Source organism: Haliotis rubra, unplaced genomic scaffold (genome assembly GCF_003918875.1).
Source record: "Haliotis rubra isolate DU_JTF1 unplaced genomic scaffold, ASM391887v1 Scf1409, whole genome shotgun sequence".
Classification (NCBI taxonomy): Eukaryota; Metazoa; Mollusca; class Gastropoda; order Lepetellida; family Haliotidae; genus Haliotis; species Haliotis rubra.
This window is the reverse complement of record NW_025765347.1, coordinates 1-11,551: the sequence shown is the minus strand read 5'-3', so window position 1 is coordinate 11,551 and position 11,551 is coordinate 1. Positions and strand designations below refer to the sequence as shown.

At 40.2% G+C, this 11,551-nt stretch overlaps 1 protein-coding gene across 1 annotated transcript; it reads left to right on the top strand.

Annotated features, from left to right (window-relative positions):
* Positions 1-1,615: 1,615 nt before the first annotated feature.
* LOC124268968 lies at positions 1,616-7,593 on the top strand (the record flags this gene model as incomplete). Its single annotated transcript, XM_046703994.1, has 3 exons — positions 1,616-1,691; positions 5,216-5,409; positions 7,493-7,593. Coding segments are annotated over exons 1-3 (334 nt in total), but the record flags the coding sequence as incomplete, so codon positions are not given.
* Positions 7,594-11,551: the final 3,958 nt, after the last annotated feature.

Genomic DNA, 11,551 nt, shown 5'->3' with positions numbered 1-11,551 from the left:
TATGACAAGAATGGGTGGAAATAGAAGACGCACCATAGCGTTAGGTGACACTCAACAAATGACATTGGCTATATTTTGTAAGGGACGATCCATCATCAGGTGAGACGAAAGGGATGTGCGGTAAGACAAAGAACGTTGAGATGACATCACCATTAATGATCAGCCCTTCGATTATTCACAGATTGTTGTCATATAGATGGAACTGGTGTGTTCCCCTTTTTTCCACGTGAGTATATACGTGGCAATGTAACTTAGATGTCGTCAATAGCTGCCAGATTGTTAAAGCAGTAATCGCTCGCTCATCCACCATTGTTTGGTGGTGATTCGAACGCATCCAGAATCGTACAGGTGCTTATGTTTTGAGCAATATTTGTTGCTTTCATTCATATGGAAATTCGAATGAATCGTGTATTTCAGAACGAGCTGATAAGTCATACCAGTCACAAAGAACGTATGCAAATTTATGTTGTCATGTTTTAAGGGAACATTTAAAATTACCACATTAAATATGTTCCATCCCCATCTAACATTTTAGTAGTTTTCGTTAATGTATATTTTCTTTGATGTATTCCCTCCTTTGAAATGTTTATTGCTTAACACATTTCACGTTCACGCTGTGAACTGGGAGTGTACATTAAACACATCCAGGTGTCTCCAGTTCTGCATTTACTCAACTACCCGGAACTTGGCATCAGGTCGGTGGTGGCACATGATACCATTGGATTATAGGATTGTTCATGCTGTTCAGAATGAATCTGCATTTTATTTGGGTATTGTGCGTTTAAGTAAACAATCCTAAAAGAAACTCGCACATTGAAAACAAAGTGAACTTGTATTCCAAATGATATTTTGTGCTGTCTTAGAAAATATGATATCTCAAAGGCATGTAAACAGTAGAACAATGTATATGTTTCTGTGTGGTTTAACGCCGCAATATTCCAGCTATATGGCGGTCGTCAGTAAGTAATCGAATCTGGACCAGACAATCCAGTGATCAACATCATGAGAATCGATCTACGCAACTGACATGTTTCAGCCAAATCAGCGAGTCTGACCAACTGATCCGGTAGTCGCCTCTTCGATGATCATGGACCTGAAGACCAATCCTAACCGGGATATTCACGGGTTAAAGTGAACATGTAGTGGAGTGCATGTGCACAAGCAATTCATACTAAGGGTATATTACCCAAGTTTAAAGCACTCTTCACACCCCCTGAGGGGGACAGCCTTTCTGCTGTTCAAAATTGCTGCTTGTAAATTCCTTTCAGAACCATGAAATTTTATGACATACCGTATAATGTTATCTGTCCATATCTAAATTTGACAATGACGGATGTCACATCTTCTCACACTCTACTTGACGCTATTCAGACCCCATGGTTATTACACAGAAACCTGACTGTTTACCCCTTAATTGAGCGCTGCCTGTGTCCGGTTCAATGTGAGACACAGCGTGGCATAAACACAGAAATGTGCATTAGTAGGGATCGGCAAAACATCCTTTTTGGTACTTCTTTTTTCGTAATGAATTTGTCCGTATATTTAGCCCCGTCATGCTGACTTGCAGGATCCGTGTGCATGCTCGACTAAACACTTGACAAAAACAAGTAAACAGGTCTCTATATAAGGACCACCGCTTCTCTATTCTGTGTATGACGAGCCATCAGCGGTCAAGCATCATGAAACTCCAGGTAAGTGAACTAAACCACATTGTTGCTGAAGAAGGAGCGGTAGGGTTGCCTCGTGATTACAGCGTTTGCTCGTCACCCCCAAAACCCGGGTTCCATTCCCCACATGGGTACAATGTGTGAAGCCCATTTCTGGTGTCCCCCTCCGTGATGTTGCTAGAATATTGCTATACCATACTCACTCACTCACTCATTGCTGAAGTTTGTATTTGACCTGTTTGTTTGTTTATTTGTTGTTTAACGCCGCATTCAGCAATATTCCAGCTATAAGGCGGTGATCTGTAAACAATCGCGTCTGAACCAGAAACGCCAGTCATCAACAATTGTGAGCATCGATCTACGCAATTGGGATACGATGACATGTGTCAACCAAGTCAGTGAGTCTGACCATCCGATCCGGTTACTTGCCTCTTTCGACAAGCATGGGTTGCTCAAGACTAAGACAATTCTAAGCCAGATCTTGACGAGTCGCTGTTCGTATGATATGCATGTAAGAATACATGATCTTCCTATAGATTTTTTTATCACTTTATTTATTTTTGCGAGGTACAGGGTATTACATGATTATAGACGCAATCAAGTGAATAGTTTGAGATACATGTACATATAATATAATATTGTATATAATATATTTTCATTTGTACATCTGGCGAACATCGAATGAAAAAAGAACATTAAGTATTTCCGATTTTTGGTTTTAGTTAACCACATCGGTACACACCAAGAACTTGCCAAAACCTTTTGTCTTTCTACCTAAAATCCGAAAGGCCATGATAGCCACACGTGACCTGCAGCTCAAAACGGTGTCAAACTAAACTCACTCACTTTGTCATTTAGTGGGCCTAACTAAGCGACATTACAATTCAGTTATGATTTTGCAAATGTTTCAGTTCTACCAGAGCTTTATCAAATATTTACGTGTGACAAAACTTATAAAACCATAATGTCAAAAAATAACGTCTTGTCACGTTTATCCGAAGAAAGACTTCTTTTCGCTTTGACAGGTAAATTAGCAGGGAAAACTTTATAAATGGACCACTGAAATTCAGTGTTGACTCCAAGGGTTCCCGATAAGCATGTCCTGTTCACGCACCCGCCACTCACACAGTTTGCAAAAATGGTATATGTCTATTCCTAGACACCTCCCAACTAATCATGTTGAAAATCACTTAATTGTTTGGTCCAACGCGATTATTTAAAGACCGTCGTCATACAGCTGGAATATTGTTGAGAGCTGATAACAGATAGGAATGGTTTCGTGCTGAACGTTTCATCAGCACAGAGGTAATAAAATGAATCGTTTTTATTACACATTCTGTTTTCAAACGTATCTGATAAATAATAGCGAGTGATAAAAATTCTGAAATATGCAATAAAAGCAGCTTTTTACCGTAAACGAATGTGAAAACGTGCACGTATTTCTCAGGAACATTTAGCACAAGTTCTATAGCAACGTTGATAAAAAGTCTTTGATCAAGAGTGGCGCAATAATAAGGTTATTCATAGCTAGTTACTCGTCGGTGACTAATGTAAAAGTATATCCTGCTCATATGACATGCAGCTGGACTATAATCTATGACCATGTCATATATACCATCCAAAAAAGGTAGGGGATATTGGATTTACAAGATTGATGAAATGCAAATGATGAAGCCAAGGAGGAAACAGATGATGAAGAGAAATAAAGGGAAAATGTGACAGTTTATTCCATTCCTTTGGAAATGTTTCATCTGTATGGATATATATTACTTTTTCTAATATGCATTGGCATTGGCTAGTGGTATGCTCGCAAAATGGAATATCCCCTACTTATTTTTAATGGTATATAAATAGTTTCACAGATTGAACTTTAACAGCAGACCATTTACAATGTATATGGACTATTCTCCACAACACTGTTGATACGACCTCGGACAAGCCAGTAGTTATTATGTTCTACCTGTTACTTTCAGTGCAAGGACGGTGTGGTAATCTGACCAGTTGTAAACTATGAAAAAAGCTAAGATCTGAATACACGGCGCTTGTTATTTCTTTCATTCATGCCGATAAGGTCGTTCTTGTGTATTTACTGTTCTGTTTTCTCAATTGTCGATAAGTAATACCAGGGCGTTCTTGTGTATGTGGTAGGAAAGTGAGTTTAGTTTTTGAGTTTTACGAGGCACTCAACAATATTCCAGTTATATGGCGGCGGTCTGTAAATAATCGAGTCTGGACCAGACAATCCAGTGTTCAACAGCATGAGCATCGATCTGCGCAATTGGGAACCGATGACATGTGTCAACCAAGTCAGCAAGCCTGACCACCCGATCCCGTTAGTCTCCTCTTTCGACAGGTATAGTCACCTTTTGTGGCAAGCATGGGTTGCTGAAGACCTATTCTACCCCGGATCTTCACGGGTCGACATGTTATTGGTGTTTAATATTAGTGGCAGGGTGAGTGAGTGGGTGAGAGAGTGCGAAATCACAGTTTGTGAAGAGCATTCCAGTTGCATCATGTCTCGTATGTAGTTTGAATATTGAAGCCCACAATGACCAAAGTCATAAATGTTTTATGAAAGGTATAATCACGTTTGTGGTGCCAGCAGACAATTGGTCGTAATCGCAAAAATGCAGGCAGATTATTGCACTGCCAGTGCAATGAAATTGCATCAGCGGATTGATACTCATATCATTTCACAATTCAACAGTGATTCACAAACACATTCCTTTGCCCAATATTATACATCCAGTTGCTATTCCTTTAAATTCTCAATTTCTACGTCATTCACAAACACAGATCTAGACGTACGAGATAGATTTGTATGATGCACAATGAATTGAAATTTTCTGGAATGCCCATTTGATATTTCTTTAAATGCTCAATTTCTAGGTCATTCACAAACGCAGAAATACGATATAGATTCGTACGATGCACAATCAATTAAAAGTTGATAGAACGGCAATTTGATACAACCGGTTGATATTCCCTTCAATGCTCAATTTCAAGGTGATTCACGAACATATACGACTGTGCAAAACGATACAGCCAATTGCTCCTTTAATTTCACAACTTCATTCACCAACCCGTACGTACCGTATAGATTCATACTATTAGGATGAACGATGTATTAAGAGTTTATAGAACATGGCCAAGTGTGCCACACTCTTACAAAAATTGTTTCCGGGTCAGTGATGTTCATTTCATCTTCTAAAATGCCATTCAAGGATTTGATCGAGTGAGTAAGTTTAGTTTTACGCCGCACTCAGCAATATTCCAGCAATATGGCCGCGGTCTGTAAATAATCAAGTCTGGACCAGTCAATCCAGTAATTAGCATTATGAACATCAATCTACGCATTTGGGATACAATGACACGTGTCAACCAAGTCAGCGAGCCTGACCACCCGTTAGTTGCCTCTTACGACAAGCAAGGGCTACTGACGGCCGGTTTTAACCGGGATCTTCACAGGTCGGGTTGGTGATGCCATAACCATTCCACATAACCATTAAGAACCTTGTACATGTGATGTTGATTAACTTGTACTTCAGGTTCTACTTCTGGTCGTCTTGATCATCCCTGCTGCTGTGTCCTATGACATTGATGATGTCGACATTGACGATGACTCAGAAGAGCCCAACGTGAGAGACAAACGCTTCATCTGGAAATTCGTCGCAAACTGCCCTCAACAAACTGACTTCTCACAGCCATTCATGTTGTCCAGCAACGCCACTGGATACCCTGCGTAAGGGCACCTGTTTTATCCATCTCACTGAATCTAATGACAATGGTGTGAATTTAGGGGCTTCCTCACAATATTTGTCATTTCCGATTTTGATAAATTAAGTCAGTCTTATAACCAAGGATAAAACCCTGTCATTTTCTGCCTCACTGTAACTGGTGACAGTGAGACTAATTCGGAGACTAAATTCTATGTGTTATATTTACGAGTTTCAAAAGCTATCCCATTCTCAAAGCTAAAGATATAAACCATTGCATTGTCTATGACCTACTTGAGATTTGACCTACTTGACTAAGAAGGTCATCAGAATGCGGTTCCGGGCATCGACCCTCAGATTGTAGTTTAAATTCCGCCCTTTGCAAAGGTCCTGGTGCCTGTCAATTTTCGGGAGGCTCGAGTCCACTGCACAGGTCCTGTTACTTTTACCGTTCATCGGGCGGGAACATGAGGTTCGCCCCAGGCCTAATTACAGTATGTTGGCCCGTGAAATATCCTGCTGATTCCATTATATTAAACATGTCCTAGCATCTAAGAACTACTGCAGTCTTTCATTGCGGTGCGTTGGCCGTTGAACATGATGTTTTCTGCAGACGCCATTATTTTGCATAAGCGTTTTTAGGTGAGATTACATTTGGGATATTTGATTGCTCTGCCTTTGTTTCGATAATAATGTTCATTCAGACCTCATTATGTAGTGCTAAGCCCATGGAACCGGAGGCTTCTTGCAGGTTCCATCACAATAAATACTGTTCCTTTAGACCTCATTACTCTGCTCAGGCCATGAAATCTGAGAGTGTTTGAGGGTACCATCACGGTGCTTAGGTCTCGGAAATAATTTTCCTTCAGCCCTCATTACATCACTAAGGCTATTGAATCTGAGACTTCCTGCGGGCTTCATCGCCGTGCTTAGGCCCCCGAAAATAATGTTCCTTCAGACCTCATTACATCACTAAGGCTATTGAATCTGAGACTTCCTGCGGGCTTCATCACCGTGCTTAGGCCCCCGAAAATAATGTTCCTTCAGACCTCATTACATCACTAAGGCTATTGAATCTGAGACTTCCTGCGGGCTTCATCACCGTGCTTAGGCCCCGAAAATAATGTTCCTTCAGACTTCATTTACATCACTAAGGCTATTGAATCTGAGACTTCCTGCGGGCTTCATCACCGTGCTTGGGCCCCGAAAATAATGTTCCTTCAGACCTCATTACATCACTAAGGCTATTGAATCTGAGACTTTCTGCGGGCTTCATCACCGTGCTTAGGCCCCCGAAAATAATGTTTTTTCAGACCTCACTACAGTTCCAAGACCCAAGGGCCTGTTCCATATAGTGGTCTTAGCGCTAAGCCTCGTAAGCCTCCGTAAAAGTACATGTATAGGAGTTACGATCACCTTTAGCTTAAAGACCGTTTTGTGGAACGGGACCCTGGAACCCAATATTTCCGGAGGGCTTCATGGTCCCGTGAGTTGAGATAGCCAAAGGTGCACTAGCTCCATTACCTTTTCACAAGCTTAATTTCAACCTTGTATTTGAATAATGTGGTTGAATCCTCTTTGTTCCAGAGACATTATGTTTCCTTAGTGTTACAGATGTTCATCACAAAGGATCAAATGTTTCAAGTCATCATCTATAGTTCCTAATAGCATAAATAATGTTGCCCTGGGAGGGCACGTATGTCTACAGGCGTTTCATCATTGAATATGTATATTCTTCTAATGACACAATTTGGTCAATAATCTCCAACACCTGAAAAGATGGGGTCTGTGCAGCTAACAATGGCAACTGCCCGTGGTCCTTGGTATATTGTTCTACCTTCAGTTGCTGGCGCTCTATAGCCCATTTTTATATTGGATCATCTTCAATAGAAAAATAATTTTAAATACTTTTAGGGTTACCTGCTAGTTTTAGATATGTATCTAAACTACTCTAGTTGTTTTTTCTGCCCTTTGTCGACAGGTGTTTATAGTCTACATTTATCAGTTTATTATTGTATAAATTGTTTTCGTCACGATATGGCTGAAATATTGCTGATGTGACGTAAAATATTCACTCATTCCTCATTGTTATATTGCTATTTTATACAGGGAAGCTATCAACAACGAAACCGAAAGCTGCGAACCTAACTGGATGCCTGAATGTATTCCAACACTTCATCAACTGACCCTAAAATTCCAGAGGATCCTATGTAAATATATTTTATAAAAAAATACGATCGAACCCAGTTGTCTCGAACTCGGCTGGGTGGAATCAGCTGTTGTGTCGAACAGTTAGGTCTCGACAAATATTTACCATATTTACTGCCAGATTAAATGACTGTGGTTAAGTGGATAGTGGATAGAGCGCCTGTCAGGGCAATGGGCTAGCCTAGTGCTTAAAGCGTTGCGCTCGCTATGCTAAAGCCTCGAGTTCGATTCCCACATGGGTACAATGTGAAGCCCATTTATGGTGTCCCCTGCCGTGATATTGATGGAATATTGCTAAAAGCGGCATAAAAACTAAACTCACGCAAGCATTGTCGTCACCAAAGTGTAAACCTCAAAGGGTACACATCGGAACGACAGTCCCTGATATAATTTGATACTATTCAACGTGGCAGTAAACACATTCATTCACTGAATACATAGCAAACACTAGAAATGTTTGAATGTCTTGCCAGTACGCTTGTCAGCTAGAATTGGGTTGATGATAGCTGGTGTTCCAATTGAATGTAAAGCGTTCCCCTCATTGACTCAACTTTCCCCTTATTGAGTAAGCTTTCCTTTATCGAGTAAGCTTTCCCATATTGATTAAGCTTCTCCCATACTGATTAAGCTTCCCATATTGACTAAGCTTTCCCTTTATTGAGTGTTTTCTCATTGAGTGCTTTCCCTCATTGAGTAAGCTTTCCTCATTGACTAAGCTTCCCCTTATTGACTAAGCTTCCCCTTATTGACTAAGATCTTTTCCATATTGACTCAAGCTTTCCCCGGTACTTTCAGGCTAATAACGTGACCAGGGATCTATGTCCAGCAGACATGATACGTGTTACGAAACTAATAGAGGAGATGCCAAACGACACGTGCTGGTGTATCCTTGGCATTCAACCCACCATCCACTTTGCTGTCCTGCAGGTTGGTTTGCTTTTTGTTGTTCAACGCCCTATCCTTGGCAGTATTCCAGCTATATGGTGGCGGTCCGTAATTGTCTGGACCAGACAATCCAGTGATCAACATCATGAGCATCGGGTTTGCACAATTGGGTTGGTTGTTTTGTGTTTTTGGGTAACGCCGAACTGCAGTATTCCAGCCATATGGCGGCGGTCTGTAAATAATCGAATCCGGAAAAGACAATCCAGTGATCAATAGCATGAGCAATTAGGACAATGATGGCATGTAGTCAACCGGGCCAGCGAGCCTGAACACCATATCCTGTTAGTTGCCTTTTACGCCAACTACTTCTGCGGTCGAGAGTAGGAACCGATTGTTTCATATTCGGAGAGGATTTTGACTATTACATTAAAACTGGAAGTACATCCATTACGTTTCGTAAAATGATGATTGATTCTGAGAGTAAAAGACCGCTGTGAGTATAGTCAAAGGTAAATACCAAATGACAGCAGGGCCATTAAAGATAAGAATAATCTCCGTGCAAAGTTGCGCCCCTTAGACGAATGTCGATTCACTGATAGTTGGTTCAAGTCCCTCACTCTCACTTCGTAATGACACATGGTCTGTCCTGTCAGCCCCTGGGTTCAAATGTTTTTGCTGTAAGATTGTACGGATATTCAGTGAGATAAACCTCCAATCTTGTTATCAACAAGACTCTTGCTTTATCATGAATGCATCTTTCAGGACCACCAATTGCCTAACCTTTTAGAAGTCGATCATGGCTGTCCAACCGATGTCTCCGAGTGTTCAAGTCCGTCCCCGTCGTGGCGTTCTGTGGTGACCGGCCAGATGGTCAGCGAATTGTGATGGATCGTGTCATTGTCCCGACATCTTGCACTTGCGTTGGTGTCAAATGCAGACGAGTCCGTTTCGGTAGCTGCCCGCATGCTGAATGACGAAAAGGGGAGAGGCAATGACTTTAAAACCAATATTCTCTGTACTTATGTTGTAACTGATGTGAATTAGGTCAGTAAAGTGAAGTGTTCCTGTTCATCTATATTAGTGTCCATTTAAAACTTCATTCAAACCTCTGGCGCATATCCCTGCACAGAAAATTAACCCTTTCGTTAAAATCCGAGAGTTTTGACAAACCAAAATTATTTTAAAACCAAAACGTAATCAATGCATGGAAACACTTACGTCTAAAGCTACCTGCTGGTGACAGTAAAGTTGGGTTTCCTGTGGATTTGGAGGAATATCGCCAAGGGTTAGGTTCCTACCTTGGTTTTACGCGCATTTACTTAGGTGTCCTTCCTCTCAAATTGTCCATGCATGCAGGTGATATTTAAGCGACTTGCGATGCTTAATAAAGACACGTCCGCATGAAATATTTTGTTGTTATTTCCTTTGTCAAGTATCACCTGGCTATCTCATATAATTGGCTTTATCAATAGTGAAAACCTTTAAATCTGAAAGATGTTCACAGGTAAATCTTTTCAACAAATTTATATATATGATGGAGACAGTCCCAAACGCTACTCCCTGGTCAAAGGGAAAATAACTTGTGACTTGACGGGTTTCAGAACATTACCTCCCTTTGATTCTATCTTACCGCAGCAATGTGAACATATACCGTACTCTATCCACATTCACAGTCGGGACTAACTTGTGTTATTCTCGGGACAAGCTCGAATAGCGACTTCGTGCCCTCTGGAAGGATTTCATTGGCGTAGGAACATCAGAACTACTTCCAAACAGGAACGATAACTCTATTCCTGTTTGATTCCAATGGTACTTTAATATCACCGAAGTACTCCAAGCAATCTTAGTATTGTTGTTTTGTTTTGGCTTAATTATTTTAAAGAATTAAACCTCCTTGGTACAACTAAAAGAAGGAGAAATCACATATAATTAGTTACAAGACATATTCTGAACTTCTATTATTACCAGATGTTCACCTTTATATTTCCCAGTATATTTCTGAAATGGGTTTAATAATCAAAAATGGGATTTGTTTAATTGAATATGCAAAATAATATATATAAAACCCAGCTACATTAATTCCTAAGGCAGAAACTCAAAAATGACTTCAAAATATTTCTCAAACTGAACACGTGTAACCTTGCTGTCATACCCCAAGTGGAATTTTAAATGAATTCGCTGAAAATATATGAATGACCAAAAAAGGTCAGACTAAAAATATTCCCAGAGATGTGAAAAATATGCCCAATGTCAAAGATTAGTTAAAGCTGACTAGATACATACAGATATATAATATTATTGCTTTGAAACTCGTAGCGATCCCCTCTATATATACACTTTAAAACCGTTGGAAGCGCACGTACAATCACACACAACAAGCCCACAAGATCGCCTCAGAAATACACTTTAGTTGGACCTGTGAGAGCCGTTATGTCAACATACGCACGTTCGTGTATTTGAAGCCTCACCGTCATCAATCGAAATGCCTTTTAAAAAACTTCACATTAGGACAGCACCATTCTGTTAGCTACGTTCTTAGTACTTTCAATATGACGATATATATTTTTGAAGATTTTAAACAATAGCATTATGCCATAAAACGACGGAGTAGTCGGGATTATTTTTATCAAAGCACCGCAAACCATTACGCGTGTCTCCATTGGCTTGACGTATTTTCGCACATAACAAGCATCAATAGGGACGAGTCTCTTGAGGTTACGAAAGGCGAGGGTGACGAATGCCACATCTCATTGTAGCCAATTACAAAGTTGTTCAATCAGAAACGACAACAAAATTGAAGACATCCAACAGATCGACACATGCAAGTTTCACCTAATAGGATTTTATCCATTTAAGGATACACTATCACACGGGGAAGTTTAATCAAACTTGCAACTTTACTTACAGAGGAATATTTGAATAGAATATTTGAACTATTAGGAAAGAAACGTCTTGGTTTCCTAAATGCAAAGTGCATGAAGTGCTTGTTTTGTTTTGTTTTTCGTTTTGTGGACAACCTAAAGATAATAATTTCCTATATTGCTTATTGCTTGTGTCGCGCTCCGGTTTAGCAAT